General features: G+C 38.7%; 1 protein-coding gene across 1 annotated transcript; it reads right to left on the bottom strand.

Moving 5' to 3' along the window:
- Positions 1-10,399: 10,399 nt before the first annotated feature.
- LOC120416928 (sex determination protein fruitless-like) lies at positions 10,400-17,998 on the bottom strand. The gene has a single exon (XM_052706116.1). It carries the CDS (start codon positions 17,772-17,774, stop codon positions 17,313-17,315), a length of 462 nt encoding a protein of 153 aa, XP_052562076.1. The 5' UTR covers positions 17,775-17,998; the 3' UTR covers positions 10,400-17,312.
- Positions 17,999-20,193: the final 2,195 nt, after the last annotated feature.

The raw sequence follows: 20,193 nt of genomic DNA, 5'->3' as shown, positions 1-20,193 counted from the left end.
GTCGACAAGTTTGAATTTAGAAATTTCGGATTTTTAATCTAATATCTCTTTATATTCTTCATCTTTCGACGTTTCTTATTTAGAAAATACAAACGAAAATTTCCGGAAGAAAATACAATTAATAAGAAATTGAAGTTTTTGCATTCAACGAAAAAAAAAAAACAATTTATCCAAATTCCTGATAATATTTTTCTTTATAACTGGAATGTAATTATATCTCGCTCAATTAATTTTTATATCGTAATTGCAGTAAATTAGCTAGCAATTCCGCACTATCCTAAACTTTTGCGTTCCTAATTTTTGAATTTAATCTTCTGAATTTAAAATTTTGGAATTTTTTGGTTCATGCAAAATAAATCTAAATTTCAGAGTTCTGTTTTTTGCAGAATTTAAAAGTTTTTATCATATTTTTTCATTTTCAATTTTAAAATATTAGTATTCTTGTATTTTTAACCTTTTCAAATTCAAATATTTTTCAAAGTTAAAGTAAAAAATATAATATTTATGAGTTTTTGAATGTTTGATATTTTATTTAATGTTATGTCAGAAATTTAAGTGATTATTGTTATCGCTTTACACCATTTTTACTTCATTCTGAGCATACTTTCTGTAAGCAAAAATCCCTTTTTAACTTATGGTAGTCGTCCAAAGGGCAAGCTTTATCTGTCTGTTAAATAAAAGCAGGCTTTAAAGCTCAATTTTAAGACCAATTCTGGATTCCAATTGAAAAATTACCTTAACATTATAGGTGAACAACATAGATCAATAAGGTACAGATAAGGTAAGTAAATGTCAAAAATCAAAGCTCCGATAAAAGGAACCGGGCAGACAAATCTGGAGCCACATTCGAAAAGGGCGCATAACCATTTTGACAGTTTGACTATTTTGCGAATTCCGAGGCAACAAGTAACTATTTAACAATCCCAGAAGTGTTGAGAGGTAGCTGAAAAAGTTTCGTGAAGCTTAAGAATTAGCAAATAGTTAAAACTTTCAAAATGCTTACCCACTTTTTTTCATGTTGCTTCAGAAATGGAAGTGACACGATTTATAAATCATAATTTTGATTTACAAAAACATTAAAAAAAAATTTCTATGAAAATACGCACTTCTCCAACACCGACGTGAACTTCCAGAGTCTAGAATGCATAGAATTTAGCATCGAGAATGCGCTTCCCAAACACGGACGTGAACTTAAGTACCGAGGATTTGCAAAGGTTGGCAATCCGATGGCGAAGATCCGGTGATCGATGCTTCGGACAGCTTCATCAGATGTTGGTTATTATTAAATGAGCGAAAGGGAATCCGATTCCAATTCTGGAACCAGTTCACGATGGTAGACAATCGATTCAGCAAGCTTTTTTGTAATCATGGCAACAGTAATCCTTTCCCACCTGCTGAAAGTAACAAGAAATTTGGTTGTTATTTTAGAACGACGAAGTTGACAACTCGGATCTGCGCAAATTCGAATTGACCGAATCTGCCACCCCGCTCCGCAGAGGTCAGAACCGAACTCTTCCCACCCACAATCCCTTCTCTGTCTATTTTACTGGATCCTGGACTTATTTCAAACAAGACAAAAAAAAAGAATCCCAATTTGTCCTTGAACGCGCGAATAAACTGTCGCGGCCTCTCTCTCTCTCTCCCTCCCGGTTGATTATTTTCAATCAACACACAAACAAACAAACAAGCAGTCGCGCGCTCGCTCCCTTGCCGAGGCGAACACTAGAAAACGAAGTTTCCAATATTTACAAACAGTTTTTCGCGTTTTGTGCTGCTCGGCCTTCTTTATTTTGTTTTGACTTCTTTTTGCGCTTGCTGCTGTCACACAGTCCCAGCGAGCGAGCGAAGAAAGAAAAAAAACAATCAACAAAGATGGCTTTGCGCGACACTGTCCCGTCACTGTGTGCGTGCGGGCGCACTTTGAGGTTAGAATTTCTGCGCCACAAACACACCAACACACACCCAGGGGCTCTGAAGAAGCTCAAAAAAAGGGAAGCGATTTTCATGGGCACTTACCGAGTCCGAAACTCCGGAACCGGATTGGGGCCCCTCGCGGCCACAGATTCCACCGGAAAACTAGCACCGCCCGTTGCCCGAACCGTGCCCCACCGGATGTGCACCCGCCTGAGCCGAAACGCGTCGAATTTCGGTAAGAAATCACCGCCACAAGATTTCCCTCGAAAAATCCCGCAAACACAAATAAAACACACTCGCGAAAAAGCACTCTGTGTTGTGATGTTGCGCACAAAAATTGTTTCTCTTCCTCACTCACTCACTCGCTCTCTGCTGCTGCTTCTCTCTCATTCGCGCGCGCTGCGGGGGAGCGTTTTTGTGTACACAAAGCGGTGGAGAGAGCGAGAGGGGAATGCCGCCGCGTTCTGATTGGAAAATAACGGTGTGCGGCGTCGTCCGCGGACCCCGGTGGCGGATTTTTGACAGATTGCGTGAAAAGGGAGGGGGAGATTTTGTAAAGGGTCTATTTTGTTGTTTTGGTTTTGTCAGTGGGTTTTTGAAATCAAAGAGCATGTATTTCTATCAGGCGCATAATGTTGGCATATCAGTACTTTGACGTTTAAATTTAAAAAGCGTTTTCAACTGAAATCAAGCTAAAAAAAGCTCGGTAGGAAGTTAGGAAGCACGTTTATAATTAGCAGTTTTGTAAAATAATTGTTTTAAATACCTATCCAGGTTTTAAAGCGAAGATGGCGTTCAAATGGCTAACGTCCGAAATGTCAAAATCGCGAAGTAGCACCAACATTTGAAAAAAAAATGTGGCTTTCATGCCATGGCACACTTTTTTCGTAATGTTGGTACCACTGCGTGATTTTTACATTTCTGGCGTTCACCTTTCGAACGCAATTTTCGCTTAAAAACCTGGATAGTGAGAGTCGGCCGCGGAGTCCGTAAATTGGATTTTAATAAAACTAAATCCTTAGCCTACCAAACATTCGTGAACTGTCTCTAGTGAGAAATATGAACAAACGTGAGAATATTTTGAAGCAAAACTCGTTGGATATGTTGTTGAATACAGTTAAAGTGAAATGGGATGGCACCGTCACGACTCGTCGATAGCAAGCAATCTGTTGCGTTAAGAAATTAATTTAGCTGAAAAGAAATTGTCTCAGAACCGTCGTCCCAAACACACACAGACACAAACACACACACACACACACAAACACACACACACACACACACACTACAACTCGAGTTTTTAAATGCAGTTTTGATGTGATGTCGTCACATCAAAACTGCATCATTGACATGATATTTCATTTGAAGATATTATTATATCTTATAATTAGGCTATGATTGAACCGCTAGGGTGTAATAACAAAATCAATTATCCAGCACAGCAATTTTTCAGTTCCTTTTGGGGTCTTAAACAACTCCCCAAAGCGATTTAATTTTCCATATAAAATTGTATGGGAAAACCCAATTTTTTAAAATTGGTATTAAAAAAATCCCCGTTTTACGCGATATCAAAACCAGATTCATATTTGGATGCTCTGGAAGGTGCTTTACAACTTTCCCGAAAAGAGTTTGGTGCTAACTTGCTCCTGAAAGAAGATGCAGCGTCCTCAAAACTCGTCTAAAACGTGATTTTCGAGCAAAAAAAAACACGTTTTAGACGAGTTTTGAACACGCTGTATCTTTTTATAGGAGCAAGTTAGCACCAGAACCAAGGGGCTGGAAACTCTAATATTACTTAGGAATACTGAGTATACTAACGATATTCCAGTATACTTGTTAGTATACTTACCGAACAGCAATAAACTGTTAGTATATTAAGATACTCTCAGTATATTGGTAAGTATACTGGAAATATGTAAAGGAAATAATAAGTATACTAACATATATTTTGATATACTGGGTAACATAATAATTAGAGCTCTAAGAGTTTCCAACCCCTTGACCAGAACTCTATTCGGGATAGCTGTAGAGCACATTTCAGAGCAACCGAATATGAATCCGGTTTTAATATAGCGTGATACGTGGATTTTTAAAATATCAAAATCCAAAAAAAAAAAAATTCCACATGCAAATTTATATAGAAAATTGAATCGCTTTGCGCAAAGTGGGGACTTAACCAATCGTTCTTAAACTTTGGGGAGTTGTTTATGACCCCAAAAGGAACTGAAAAGTTGTTGTGTTCACTAAATTTTAACAACTTTATTTTTTTTCTATACAACCATATTACACTGTAACTTGGATTTCGGACGCACTTTTCTCTCGCACTTTTGACAACAAATATTTGAAAAACGGGGCAACCAGTAGTTGTTTATTTACATTTCTAGTCGCATTTTTCACCAAACTGGACTTTTGCATTTTAAAATTGGGATTGACAGCTGAAAAACATGCGAGTAACCTTGGCTCGCTTTGAGGAAATTTTAAATTTCCCAAGCTAGTTGGACAAGTTACAATTGTGCGATCGATAGCAATAATTTAGTGCGAAGTCCAAGTTAGTGGGAATTGCGCAATATATGAAATCATCATTAATCAATGATTGTCAACAAAGAGGCCAATAACTGCGTCCAAAGTTGTATAATTTTTGAGACAGATTTCATTCATAACAAAAATTACTCCAGTGATTTCACATACATATGCTGATTCATTTTGATGCAGATTTTCGTTGAATTGTATGAAATACAGAGCATTTTAGAGTGATGATCAATTTTCTTCGTTCTTCACTTCATTTTTACAGTGTTTGGTATCATTCACTCTCGGATCAAAAACAGTCAATGATGGTTGTGGCTATAGAGTCCACAAATAGTAGATCGAAATGAAAAATTATTCACGATGTGTAAAATGCTTTTACAAGCAACATGCAGGAAACCTAGGGGCAGGACAACTTGGTCGATAGACTAACAGTAGTTCGTTGATATATTTATATTTCGTCGATACTTTAACGCAACCTCACCTGGTTATGTACATCCTTGATCCACCACCACTGTCATATAGAAATGTCAAATCAAATATCAAAACATGAGAAAAAATTTTTGCGGTCAAGATTCTCATGGAGATTCTGGAGGAAAATTTAGCAGCGGCCGGAATTGGACAGATTATCTTTAGAGTGGACCTTGTTCCGGCGACCAGGATTGGTCAAGTTACAACGCAAAAGAATAGAAATAATCATTTGTCTTAGGACAACTAGAAAACTTAGAGCTGGAGTACACTTGGAGGACAGAACCTAACCACTCCTGTGCCCTTCTGGTACTGGCAAGATAACATTCTACAGCACAAAAAGGCAAAAAGTAAAAGCAGTATTACACAACCTAGACCCGAACTCGAAGACCAAAAAGAAAAATATTCTGCGTTTCCTGTTTCGGCTAGAGAGCAGAACCTAAACAATCTGAGCAACCGGAATTGCACATCCTTAATTGTCTTCGTCCACCTCGCACAAGAAAAAAAAGTCATAACCATGTCCATGGTCGCTACGACCCACTAGAAAATCTTGCAAAAGCCTGTAAGATTGTATGTTTGTCTAAAAAAAAAACATTAAAAATTTGATTGAGAATGCATCAATAAAAAAATGATTTCCTGCTAGACCATCGTTCAACCAGCCGCCATTCAAACCATCAAAGTGTCAAGTAGTCAAACGAGAATAAACGCCGCGTTACGGAAGCAAAATTTAGTTCGCAAAAATGGGAGAAATTAAAAATAAAATTGCGCGTATCTACATGGAGGTGATGGGTCATCTGATCGGTAAGTCTAATTATTGTTTTCATGACTTTTGGCATAACAAAACGTTCTCTTCGAAAATTTCCAATGCCCCCTTTCTTGTTTCTTCCTTTTATTTGGAAAAATTGGGTCCTAAATGAAGCTTAGATTACTGATATTATTGTTTACAGCGATAAAGCTTATTTTTCTGAGTACAATGACCCTTTGTACGACCACAAAGAGTTAAAAATGGATTTTTAAATCAATTTTGAAAAATTAACCTCGCGGTCCTTCTTGACAGAAAAGCTCCTACTTGACAGCTCGTTCCAAGGGGACCATAGTTGATCCAACGAAAAATTGTTGTCTTGTCAAATTTTTTTTCGTTAAAATGAAAAAAAGTGATCAGAAATGGTTTTCAATCGTATTTTTACCGTTGTACATAAAAATTGGCATAGGGCTTTAGTACCCAATTGATTAACCAAGACAAACGATTGAATAAAGATCTCTAAACCATACAAAATGTCAATTATTACTGTTTTTTTTCAGATCAAGATAAAATACCATGCTTCTCCACTGTGTAAAATGCACCCCGATAAACTATAAAATGAGTGAGAAAAACAAAGGGGATTTTTTTTTTGAAAGCTAAGTGAAAATCATCCAGCTACTCGTCGGAACCGCCTAAATCAGAAATGAGTTATGGGTCTTTACTCAGACCTGAGTAGGTTCGATTTTGACCGAAACAGAGTGATTTTCACACAGAAATGAGTTATTCGCGTGATAATTTCAACTACGTAATTTACGGACGAACCATGGTTGCCAGCGATCGCCAACCAACTTCACCACATGGGACATGACTTCCATCGTGTCGCGGCAGGCGGCGCGCAGGTGATCTTGTTCAGTTCTGTTCGGTAACCGTTGGAAACGATACAAGTTAGTGGCTTTCCTACATTTTTCATCTAAATTTCTGGAGTTTTTTTTTAAAAGGACCAATAAACCAAATTTTCAGTTTTTGCTTTTTGGGTGTTTTTCAATACCCCTGACTCAAGGCGGTTCTAAAAACACCCAAAAAGCAAAAACTGGAAATTTGGTTTATTGGACCTTTTCAAAAAAACTCCAGATTTGAAAAAAAAACGCAAGTTTTAAGTTAGAAGTGAGTGAGTGAGCAAAGCATTTGAAAGAACAACAGGATCCGACTGCGGCTGAAGAGCTGGGATGATTCGATGATCAATGTAAGTTTTTGATATGTGTGTGTGTGTGTGTGTGTGTGTGTGTGCAACCAATCAAACGGGACCACGCGGTCGCTTCTTACAAATTGAGTTGTTTCCATGTATTTTTTGATCTACATTCTATACATGCAAATAACTCGCATAGGCATTAGGAAGGTGTTAGCTCTGCCGAGCTTCGGTGCTTGTCAAATGGACAAGGACCCAGCGCGTATATAGTTGATAGTAACAGTATTCCTAATTCCAGTTGCGATGGCCGAGTGGTTAGCATTTTTGCTTAACAATCCAAAAAACGGGGAATCGAACCCCAACTCGAGCGACTCTGATTTTTCGTTCATGTTCAGGGTTTCAAGATTTATATTTCCTATACTTTCTCGTTTGAAGCAGATGGGAATCGAACCCAGGACCATTCGCATAACGAACTCCGTAACCAGTCAGCTACGGCTGCTCCTTGGGAACGCCCTACCGGCGTAGTCTTGAATGATGTGTGTGTATGTCAGAATAAATGAAAGAATGGTTGTTTTATAAAAAGAACGAGCTCACCAGTGAACAAATTGTTCAAAACCAGCTTCTCTTCAATCGTCTTCGTCTTCGTCAAACGAGGGCGGGTACCCGCTCAAGGAGGCCTGTTCCGACTTGCCACCGCCCACTCGTAATCCGCTCCGTCCACCTTTTGTAGGATTTTTCACGCTTTCGTTAGCGGGATGTTGACCTTGACGGGGACCGAGCACCATTCTGGTCTTCGGGAAAGGTTCGACACCTACCGAGTTCCATGCCAGTTCCGCAACCAATCCGGAACAGGCCACGTTCTCCATTGAACCGTCCTCCTCCAGCACCACCACCACCACCGCGATCCATCTAAATTATCCCATTTTTCCGCCAAACACTCGTTTGAAAAACTTAACTTTCCAAGTAATTTTCAGAATCTTTCATGAAAAATTATTGGAGCCCGAGAAAAACTGTGACAGCGAAAAGTTTTCGCGTCCGCACACCCCGATTGCTACGATCGATTCCCTCATCAATGTAAGTTTTTGATATGATGGTTTATTTTAACAGTCCAATGTTATCATTCGAATTAGGACAAATTATAACAAATTTGATAGCCGTTGAAAAGTCGCATTTTTTTACAGTTTTGCCAGGCCAATTTTCTTAAAAGGCTTTCTATTCGAAAATCTACCAACACACACCTTTGTGCCATTGTTTGCATCAGATCAGCTTTCTCTTTCTAGTAAAAGTTTTTTTGTCAACTCAATCGGAATTATATATTAATTTAACAAAAATGAATAACTGCGACTTTTTTCAAAAAAGTTACCTATATGGCTATAACTTGAAAACGGTGCACTTTATCGAAATTTCACCTAAGTACTTTTTGATTGCAAATTAGATTTTACATCGAAAAATGAAGCTGAAAAAAGTAAAAAAAAAGTAGCGACCGATATTTCGATTTTAACGACGATTTTTTGCCCGTTCTGGAAATTTCTTAAAAGTTGGCATTTGCCTAAAACATATCAGGAAATCAAAAAAATAAAAATAGTGTTTTTTTGCTAATCAAGTTTAAGTGTCAAAAAGTGGAATTAAAAATCACCAAAAAAAATTTTACCGTGTATCATTTTTTTTCTAGCGCAGTCGTTATCTATACCTACAACTTTGCCGAAGACGCCAAATCGATCAAATAATTCCTTCAAAATATACAGATTTTTATACTTTCATATATCACTTTTGTATGGACAGCTGTCAAAATGTATGATAAATTATATGGACAAACTAATGATGCAAAATAGCTTCTTTGGGTATACCGAAGGTACCAAAAAAGTTTCAGCCGGATAAAAAAAAAAAAACAAAAATTAAAATTAAAATAAAGACCGATTTCGTAGAGAACTGCTCTGTAGTTAAAATTTAATTAAACTTTTTGTTCCAGAGTAAATTTTCAAAACAACCCAGTGAACCGGCTCCGTGGCTTAATGGTTACGGCTTCTGTCTCACAAGCGAAGGTTCAGGGATCAAATCCCGGTCGGTACCTTGGAAATTTGGAATCAGGAATTTGAACTTTGAATATGAACAAAAACGAAATTAAATTAGGTGGGATTCGAACTCACACCTCTGGATTGGTGGTCTGGGACGCTAAGCAGTCGGCCATCAGAAGGTTTACACTCTAGCAGTGAATTGATCCGTAGTGTTGAAACATGTTAATCTTCCCATATTAAATACGCGCTGATCCCTGATTTGCCTGAAGGGATTGGAAGTCTAAATATAGATCGAGTTTCCTTCAGATGCTTGCTTCTATATTTAGGCGGGGCCGAACAATGCCCAACGACCTTGGAATTGGACCGCAAGGAGCTCTGTCATTCTGAAATGGGTCGTTGGAAGCAGCGCGAGGGCTATCACCACCTAATACCCGGGACTGTATCAGCATTCGGCATATACAAAGTCTGATACAAACTATACTTTCCCATAATTTCGCTACCGGTTAGCGGGTATTGGATTGGACTACACACACACACAGAGTAAATTTTCAAAACAACCCATGGGTCATGAGTTTTCTATGCAGATAACTTGTTGAAAATTTAATCTAGTGTTGATAAATTCATTTTGAAAATATTTTTCAACATTGCATTGCAACAGTAGTACCGGCTCTGTAGCTATTCTCGCGATTTCTATCTCGCAACAGGGGTCCCGGGTTCCGGGATCAAATCCTAGTTAGTTCCCATGCAATTTTGGAATTGAACTTTCAATATGATCAAAAACGAAAAAACTCAGGAACAACATCTAAAAATAAACCTTCCAATGTTTTTACATATTTAGATGAACCAAAAAGTGTCCTCGTGTTTTATGGATTGTCTTTTCTGACACAAAATCTATCCACATTTCTCGATGTCATATTAGGTCTTTTTTACTTGTGCACTGTCAAAAGTTCAACCCTGATCAAATCTTCAAACGAACTGAACGAATCTTATGCCGTTTTGATGTATACTAACAAAGATTTTTTTTCCTTCTTTATAAACTTACCTCTTTACAAACTTGCTTAAAGAAAACTGTCATCATAAATTTGTTTCGGATGAATAAAAAGATGTTTTACTTCATAAACAAAAGATTTTATTGAAACACATAGTTTTTTTTCTCACTTTCCTGGGTCCATCCTGCACGCGAATGAAAAGAAGAAAACATTTTAGAAATTGTAAAAAGAGTTTCATTTAAGTAAGACAAAACATTAAAGGGACTGTCATCATAATAGCTGGGTTTGTCTCCGCTTACTCACCCTTCAGAATAAGTTTTTTCACCCTGAAATAAACGCTTTCTTACAACAATCACACTTCTAACATCAAAACCGTCGGGAAAAATTTCTTCAAATAATAAAGTGAAATTGTTTTGAAAACGATTATAAAAAAATCAAAACTTTGCTTGCTTTCGAAATTGATACGCTGCTCGTTCGTCAAATTGGTATTGCTCGCTTGACAGTTCGTCAATCTGTCTCTGCCGGCGTGTGTTGGTGGGTGCGTGTGTGTAAACAACTTGCGCGGTTATTTTAAAATCTGTTTATTATTGATTTCTATTGTAAATTTCAAAAATAGGGTTTTTCATATTGGTTGTTCTTTTTCCATTTGCGTTCAATGTATACGGATGTGTTATTTCTGTTTTCTTCACTTTTCTCTGTTCAGTAGACTTGTTCTAGCGTTCTTGTGTGAGTGTGTGTGTTTGTTTACATTTCGGCGTTCGGCGCGGGTTTTTTTTAGTATTATTAGTAGTAGTTTGGGAAAGGTGGTCGCCATCTAATTTTTTTTGTTGGGTTTGTATGTGGTGTGATGCACATCATGTTAGGGTGGTGGTGGTTTCATGTTTTGTATGTCTGTGTGAGGCTAACAATATGGCTCCTTTCTTTTTGGTTTAATTTTTTCTGATATTGGCTTCTGTTTACTTTTTTTTCAAGAAAGAAATTTTGGGTACTAGGTTAGAAAAACTATTTTACAAGTAACTTTTCTGTTATTTTTAAATTCGACTTTCATCCGGCTGCGCACCCTTAAGGTGGAGGCAGCCGGCACTCTCCTTGCAGAGTCCTTCCCTTGTATAAACCTTCGAGTGTGTAATTTTATAGTGTATCTGTGCAATCTTTCTTTACAGTGTGGTTTGCGAAATTTAAGGTACATCTTATCGATAAAAAAATATCACATAAATGTTTTTTACTTTCTTTTACTTTCTTTCCTTAGTACACCAAAACGTGTAATCATGTCGTGCATTTTATGGTTTAATAAACACACGAAACTGCAAATTTATAGTTTGGAATTAGCCGGTTGCGCCGTCTGTGTGTTAGTGTGTGGGTGAAAACAAACACTGTCAATGAGAATGGGTGAGTTTTTCGTAAGCTTTGAAAGTTGAACAAGTTGAACGCGTGTTTTTTCAGCTAATAGTTTGTTGTTGGTTTAGTTTTTTTTTTCAAGTCTTGATCCAGAGTCTGTGAATCTTCTTCGTCGTTTTCTCTCTTCTGGAAGGAATAGAAGGAAATTTCATACTTTTTACAGGTTATGTTCACTAATTTCCTGCTACTATGCTTCTGCTTCGTTTGATTTATACTTCGTAAAGTGATAGAAGTTAAATATAGTTAATATGAAAAAGAGGAAAGTTGATTTTTTGATATAGAGTTTGTTGTTTTTTTTTTGTTGTGGTTTCGATAAAAATATGTATTTTTCGTTTTATTTTTATATTTGCAAATTTTTCTTTACTGCTGACCTGTGTCTTGGGTTATCGTTTAAATTCTAACAAGAGCAAAAATTCTGAAGGAAAGAAGATAACTTGTGTGTGTGCTTTTTGTTCAATTTCATACTTGATTCCTACGCATATTTTGATAAAAAGTTCTAATAGTCTGTGTGTTTCTTTACAGCAAGGGTTGCACCCTTCATCTTTGATTAAATTCCCTCAAATTTCTACAGTTAGAGAGGTTTTTCGCTCGAATTAGTTTTGATCCTAGTCTCCAAATTTTAGATCTTCGCTTTCAAGAGCTTTTTATAAATTGTGTTTTTCTGAATTCCACTTTGTACACTCTGATGGAACGGAAAAACCTTACGAAAACAAAATAAAACTGATTAAATTCAACTGATTGGCTACTGGTTTACTTTATTTATATCAAAGTCGAGCGGAAACCAACGTCCAGCTGGGAAACGTCAACTTTGAGTACCCACCCGGGCGAGCGTGCCCCGCAAGCCAATTTGACAGCTGTCATCGGTTCCCGGGAATACGTATTTTCATCGAGTGGATACAACCCCGTAACGATTTGTTTTTCTTAAGGCGGTCGCTAATCGCATTCTCTCGCTCGCAGCGCACAGCCTCCTGCTCGTTTTATAGCAACTTTTTATAGCAACCGAAATTTCAGATTACGTGCGTTTGTTTTGATGGACGTTTGACGTTTCGGGGGACGAAAACTGTTGTTTTATGGCAAAGGTGCTATAAAAATCGCAAGGTCCGTGCGAGGGAAAGAGAGAGCTTCAAACTTTTTTTTTCCTAGAATTTTCACAGAGCTTTGATGATACCAGTTCATGGGTGCGGTGCCAGAGAGCGCTAGGTCTCTGTCCACAAATTTACACGTGTGTTTCGAGGGAGAAAAGGACGAAGGGGGTTGCGGGAATGTGTGGGAAAGGGGGAGCTGGACGGGTGTCAAAACGCACGTGTGACAGTCGATCGATTCCAGTCCAGTTGTTTCTGGCGCTAAATTATCTATAAGCTCGATTTTGTTGTGGTTTTTTGGCGACCTTCGGACGCCATTTTGCGAGAAAGTTCCTGTCAGTTGACGTAAACAAAGGATGGAAAAGGGAAAACAAAACAAAACGCTGCCTCTATTTTCGACGCTTGCGTGACTCTTTATTGGGTATTTGAAATGACAGAAACAAAATAAGAAAACAAAAGAATACTAAAAGTGAGTAGAAATATTTTGATTGTTGCGTGTACATGTGTGTATGTGTGTGAATGTTCTAAAATCAAACAAATATTTACAAATACTATCCTTAGCGCGCACTGACTATCTTGGAATAAATTGCAATTGTGGTTGTTGTGTACTTGTCTGTGTGTGTGGGAACTTAATCGCTATAAAAAAGGATTGTTTTAAAAATCTACGTTTATAGTAAAAAAAAGCCTTACAATTACGCACCCGTTCTGTTTGTAGGATTTACTTATTGTTTAAAAGCTTGCTTTGTTGTTGTTGTTGTTTGTGTATACGTTCGTCGCGTGTCATTTGAGTTGGTTTCTGCTCTCTGTCAAACAAAGGCTGTCGACAAAAGTAGATTAAATGTAAAACGAACAAAAACAATATAGGAAGAACTTACTCTCTATGACGTACAAAATGGTCGCTTCTTGAGGTTGGTGTGAGTTGTGTAGGTGTGTGTGTGTAATCTGACTAATACTAGCACGCTCCGCAAATGCTGCTCCTCCGTGCAGCAGTCTGTGTTGGTGTGATGCTTGCGCGTATCTATGTGTGAGTGTGTCGCTTACAAACGAATAGAAACTTTTGACAGCTTGCCGGCTTGTTGTTTTTGTTATTATCTCTCTGTAGTTGTGTTGTGTTATTCTTCTTTCTCTCTATACACGGTTTAGAAGGGAGGAGGGGGGGTGTCCTTAGAATATAGGTAACGCGTTACAGGAATTTTCTCGTGGCTTTAGTTTTGCATCGAAAACGATTTTGTTTTTTAAAAACGTATGTAAAAGTAGTATTCTTGGAGATCATTGGTGTCTTGCTATATCAGCTTACGCTCGTTCTTAAAATTTTGACAAAAATATAAACCTAAAATGAAAGTTTTTTGAGTGCAGCCGACTTTCGCGGCTCGCGAGTGTCAGTTTCGTTTCTGTGTGTATGTGTTTTTGTTGTTGTTGCGAAAATCGACTTATCTACTAGCTCACGCACACGAGCGCCGGTGGCGCCGGTGTATGGGTGAGACAAACAGAGAGAAAGAGTGAGAGAAGAGAAGGAGGAGGAAAAGTTATTTGCGCACAACAGTTTTGCGGTTTGCTCTGGTATACACTTATGCATATGGCACTTGTGGAAGAAATTTGTCACAGCTTGTGGGATGTGAGAGTGAGGGTGTGTGAGTGAGTTTTGAATGTTTGTCTGAAATACGTTTTAAGAGAGTTTATTGCTGAAAGAGAGCGCCAATACATTAAAAAACAGTTCATTTTCGTTCAATAATTTCATTCTTTTTATGTTTTTTTTTTCAGGATCATCCAGGACTCCTCAACAATGGAACTTCTTCGAAATCGCTACAACAACGTGTACAACAGTCTTCAAGTGAAAGTGTATCATCGTAAACATCGCTAAAGCAACGTGTACAACATTCTTCAAGTGAAAGTGTATCATCGTAAACAAAGAAACTTCATCAAATCGTAAAACATCGCTAAAGCAACGTGTACAACATTCTTCAAGTGAAAGTGTATCATCGTAAACAAAGCAACTTCATCAAATCGTAAAACATCGCTAAAGCAACGTGTACAACAGTCTTCAAGTGAAGGTGTATCATCGTAAACATCGCTAAAGCAACGTGTACAACATTCTTCAAGTGAAAGTGTATCATCGTAAACAAAGCAACTTCATCAAATCGTAAAACATCGCTAAGGCAACGTGTACAATAGTCTTCAAGTGAAAGTGTATCATCGTAAACAAAGCAACTTCATCAAATCGTAAAACATCGCTAAAGCAACGTGTACAACATTCTTCAAGTGAAAGTGTATCATCGTAAACATCGCTAAAGCAACGTGTACAACATTCTTCAAGTGAAAGTGTATCATCGTAAACATCGCTAAAGCAACGTGTACAACATTCTTCAAGTGAAAGTGTATCATCGTAAACAAAGAAACTTCATCAAATCGTAAAACATCGCTAAGGCAACGTGTACAATAGTCTTCAAGTGAAGGTGTATCATCGTAAACAAAGCAACTTCATCAAATCGTAAAACATCGCTAAAGCAATGTGTACAATAGTCTTCAAGTAAAGGTGTATCATCGTAAACATCTCTAAAGCAACGTGTACAATAGTCTTCAATTGAAAGTGTATCATCGTAAACATCGCTAAAGCAACGTGTACAACAGTTTTCAAGTGAAGGTGTATCATCGTAAACATCGCTAAAGCAACGTGTACAACATTCTTCAAGTGAAAGTGTATCATCGTGAACAAAGCAACTTCATCAAATCGTAAAACATCGCTAAAGCAATGTTTACAATAGTCTTCAAGTGAAGGTGTACCATCGTAAACATCGCTCTAGCATCGTGTACAACATTCTGCAAATGAAAGTGTATCATTGTAAACAAAGCAACTTCATCAAATCGTAAAATATCGCTAGAGCAACGTGGACAACAGTCTTCAAGTGAAGGTGTGTCATCGTAAACAAAGCAACATCATCAAACCGTCAGACGTCGCTACAGCTTCAGGTTTGACAATATTCAAGCTGCCGGAATCAAATGTGAGTATCAAAACCAGAATTTCTACACCGACCTTCAATTGATATCCAATCGACGCAACCTCCTCCACACACAAGTGCCCACCCAGACGGGTAGCCCAACCATGGGGGAGATCATTTAATTCGCTTAATTTGACACGAAATCGGCTGCGCAAAATCTCATTATTACCGTTTAAATAAACATCACGACAGGTTGCGTTGAGTCACACCGAAAAAAAAACGCAAACGTAAAAAATTCGAACCGAAAAAAAACCCAACCAGAACGTGACCACATCAACTATGGAACCGCGCGCCGCCATCCGTCAGTCCAGTCTGTCAGATGGCATAATGATAATGATGGCCACCGGCGGTGGCCGCGGCGGCAGGTTTTTAATTCCTCCAACGCTCCGGTTGGTCGGGCTTATTTCCGATGTGTCCACTTGACCGTCAAAAAAAGAATTATTGGCTGATAATTAACCCTTCCACCGAAAATGATGTCCGAATGCCGATGTCAGAGTGAGGGGAAATGAGCATATTGAATTCATCATTCCGTCATTGTGATGGGTAATTTGGGGGGGCCCCTTTTGACGTTTATGGAATCAAAATGAAATAATTGGTTAATTTGGGTTGCTTTCGGCTTAAATTTTACCCATTTTCTCGTTCACTACACGTGCGGGTGACGGCTGCCAGCGCGGGGAAAAGTGGAACTACTCACTCTCTCCCGAGCTGGGTAGTTCTAGCTGTCAAATGTCACTTGTTTGTAGTTAAAGTTGAAAATAGGTTTATTTTAAAGTTAATTTGCTTGGAAGTTAAGTTTATGCTTGGCTCAGTACTCAAATCAGTTAAAACAAAGAAGTTGACAGTTTAAATTTACATAACCCCAAAATACTCAAGCGCCAGTTAAAATTCGCGATTTTTCAACTAGCCGCGGCATTTCCGGCCGAAGGCCGGCGTCCCTGTGGAAAGGGATAATTTTTACAATATTATTTTAATTTATTGACAGTGGGCGCGCCCGTTCGCCCGCTCTTCATTTGCATTTATCCTGATTTCGTGATTAATGTCACTTTTTTCTGTGTGTTATCGATGCGGCAGGATTGTCGCTACTCTCTGTTGGACCACCATTTTATAATGCATTGCGCTCTTTCTCTCTCGAAATGTTTTATTGTTTTTCTTGTTGTTTTTTTTTGTTTTGGGAAATTCACTCCACTTTCGAACTCTCCAGCTTAATTATTCATGATTAAAACGGAAAGTTCATTGCGAAAACCCATTCATCTTTGTTTTCTGCATGAAGCTGAGTTGTTTTTGTTTTGTTTATGTGTGAGGGTGTGGAAATGGTTTGTGAAAAATTTCTTCTCTCTTAACTAAAATCCTAACCTAACCAGCAAAACACTGCGCTGTCAAAACGTCAACGTTTACTGGGTTGTTGTTGTTGTTTTGAAAAGGGGAGAAGGGAGAAGTTTTGTTTACACACAATATGACTTACCGCGCTCACAGCTCTATGAATGTGTATGGTAAGAGTAGGTTGGTAACACGTAAACAAACATTTACCAATTATTTGGGAGGATCGCGTTGATGATATTTTGACGCTTTTTCAAAACAAAGGCGAGTGTGTGTGTGTCTGTGAGTATGTGGTGTGTTTGTTTGTGTTTGCGTGTGTTGGTTTGCTAAAATATTCGATTAGTTTAATAACTAAGAGCCTTAATTAGGAACTTGACTTGAAAAACAATGATTTCTTTATGGCATCGCGCTCTAAGCTGGGCTTCATGTTTGACATTTTTTAAAGATTCGGTTTGCGGTTGTTGTTGTTTTGTTGTCTGGCGGGTAAACGTCAAACGGAACTGTGCTCTGGAGTGTTTCCTCCTCTCTGTTGATTGATAGTAGTAGTAGTAGTGTTGCAAACTGTGTGGTTCTTGCAATGGCCGTGCGGCGGCGCTGCGGCGGCGCTGCGGATGGTTGCGTGGTGGTCGTCGTTTGTGCCTTGTTCCCTGTAGTAATCCGTGCTGCTAGTTCCGCGCGCGTTTGTTTACATTTGCATCTTGCAGTTCGTGGGCGTCCCGAACTTGGGCGCGTTCAGCCGGTCCGCGTGCTTTATCCGCAGGTGCGACCGGAGCGTGTCGATCCGGCTGTAGGACGCCGGACAGTACGGACATACGGAGCGCTGCGGGGTGTGCGAGTGGAAGTGGTGCCATCGGTTGGTGACCTCCTTGCCGCAGGAGCGGCACCGCCAGGCCGTGCCGGGCTCGCGCGACGGCGTAAACATGTTGTGGTACGACATCTGGTGGTGCAACGGGTAGTGCCCGTGGTGGGAACCGCCCAGGCCCCCGTCGACGCCGTGCCCACCCCCGGTGGGACCGTCCGGGGATGCCGCCACGACCAGACCCGCCGACGTGAGAATGCTCCGGGACAGATGGTGCTCATACTGTCCGCCTCCTCCCCCCGGCCCTGCAACCAACGAAAAGGGAACAGAAAACACACCGATGGGCATTTGGGGGCCAACTCTGTTTGGGGAACGCGTAACGTAGGCAATGGACGTGCCCTCGTTTGGTTTTGACTCGCGAGGTCGCAACTTCTTACGGATATTGAGGGAAGAGAGTAGTGTGAAAGTGTGCGTGTGTGAAGGATGCGATGAAAAAAGAGACACTGAACTGAAAGCTATTTTGAAAGAAAATTTGGCAGCACTGCCCTTGGTAAACGTCAAAAATTTGCTCATCCAAATTTACTCAGATTTTCACCCAGTTTTCAAAATTAATTAATATTCTCCAAGATTTGAGTAAAATTCACCCAAATCTGATATGTGACCATCTAAAAGTCATTCCTGAGAAAGTTTTTCATTTTAAATGTTCAGATTTCGTCAAACTCGAACCTACTCAGAAATGAGTAAATAAGGCTAATGTAAGGCTTGGGTGAATTCCTCTCAGATCTGGCTGTAATTCACTCAATTTTTGTTGAATTTCAAGTGAAATTGTATCAATTTTCGTTGAATTACAAGAGAAATTCAGTCAAATCTGACATTTGAACCCCTTACTCATTTTTGAGTCGGTTCGATTTGGACCAAAAATGATTAATTTTCAATGTGCGTGTTTGTCAAAATAGCTTTCAATTTCTGACAAGTTACGTTGCAAATCAATCAAAACAAGGTACCGTCATCTAGGGCGAATCACTCAAATCTGACATTTGAATCCCTTACTCATTTCTGAGTAGGTTCGATTTGGACGAAAAATGAGTAATTTCCAATGTGCGTGTTTGTCAAAATAGCTGTCAATTTCTGACAAGCTACGTTGCAAATTAATCAAAACAAGGTACCGTCATCTAGGACGAATCGGGACAAATGGGGCGAATTTGGACAGCTGTTTTGGCTCAATGTTTTGATATTTTTGATCGCTTTCAGTTAGAATAGTCACAAAACAACAATAATACTTGCTTGATTTCCAAATTCAAAGTTTCTAAGCGCTCTCAAAACTACTGTCCCTATTCAGACTGTAGTCCCAAATCACCCCAGGTGGCAGTACTCGTTCCTGATGTGTTTGTTTACACAACAATTGACTTATTTACATGGTTTTGATTGGAATAGGATTTGTTTCATCATTCTGACTGCTTAGATTGCTGGTATTATTGTTTACAGCGATAAAGCTTATTTTTCTGAGTACAATGACCCTTTGTACGACCACAAAGAGTTTAAAATGGATTTTTAAATCAATTTTGAAAAATTAACCGCGCGGTCCTTCTTGACAGAAAAGTTCCTACTTGACAGCTCGTTCCAAGGGGACCATAGTTGATCCATTGAAAAAATGTTGTCTTGTCATTATTTTTTTTTTGTATTAAAATGAAAAAAAGTGATCAGAAATGGTTTTTGATCGTGTTTTTTTACCGTTGTACATAAAAACTGACATAGGGCTTTAGTACCCAATTGTCAAATCTTCGTTTAGCTAAAATCTAATGAAAGCTAGATGGTATTACTTTAGTGTGCACGCGTCATCAATGAAAGCAGAGCTGTCAAAAATGACAGCTTTCTCAAAACAAGTGCACGTTCGCCGAAGGCTACTCATTTAGAGCATAATATTACCTAAAAACTTTCTCAACAAACTTTTTTTTCTGACGTTCATCAAATTGAACCCAATTTTGAGTAGCCCAAAATTAGTTTTGCGCTTATTTCAGTTCAGTGTCATTCAGTTCAGCGAAACAAAAGACAGACTGGAAGCGAAATTAAAACCGAGGATAAGCAGGATGAAAATGCATAAGTGTGTAGTTTTGTGTGTGTGTTTCGATGTGTTTGCGGATACAGACTCAAATGCAGAAAGATGCAATTAAAAATAAAAACTAATAAAGTCACACACACACAGGGGCGCGCTCGAAAAAAAAAGTGGCAGGTTTGTTTCAGTGTGGTTGATTATCGCGCCGCGCTAGCTTTGATTACGGATTACCCGGGACTCAAACCCCGTAATTAAGGGGTGGATTTTTTGTTTTAAATCAGAAAAGGTGATTGAAAACCTTTGTTGAATGCAAATTTGTTGCGCGCTTACTTTTTTTGCCACGCGCGCGTGTGTGTGAGATTATAATTAAAACATAATCAGAAAGTATCAAACTAAATTTAATTAAACATAAAACGAAATCCGGACGCTCAACGCGTAAGTGTCACTCGGATTTTTTGTATGAAAAGAGAGTGAGAGAGAGGTAGAGGCAGACAGATAGTTTGTTTGCGTGTGTAGAGGTGTTTGTGTGTGTGTTTGAGAGAGAGATAGAGGATACAATCAATCGCGTGCGCCACGTTTCCAGTTTGGTGAACTCTCGAAACTTTTAATGATATGATGATACTGTTTTTGTTTATTTTTATAGTTTTTTTTGGTTGTTCCACGGAAGGAATTTGAGGAAATTGGGGAGGGAGTAAAAAAAGAGTGTTTTATACT

This window comes from Culex pipiens, chromosome 1, assembly GCF_016801865.2.
Source record: "Culex pipiens pallens isolate TS chromosome 1, TS_CPP_V2, whole genome shotgun sequence".
Classification (NCBI taxonomy): domain Eukaryota; kingdom Metazoa; phylum Arthropoda; class Insecta; order Diptera; family Culicidae; genus Culex; species Culex pipiens.
Note: the sequence above shows the minus strand (reverse complement) of the source record. Positions and strands in the feature narration are given on the sequence as shown.

Excerpts from the sequence above, each read along its gene's own strand:
- LOC120416928 (XM_052706116.1), bottom strand. The coding sequence starts at position 17,774 with ATGCCCATCGGTGTGTTTTCTGTTCCCTTTTCGTTGGTTGCAGGGCCG.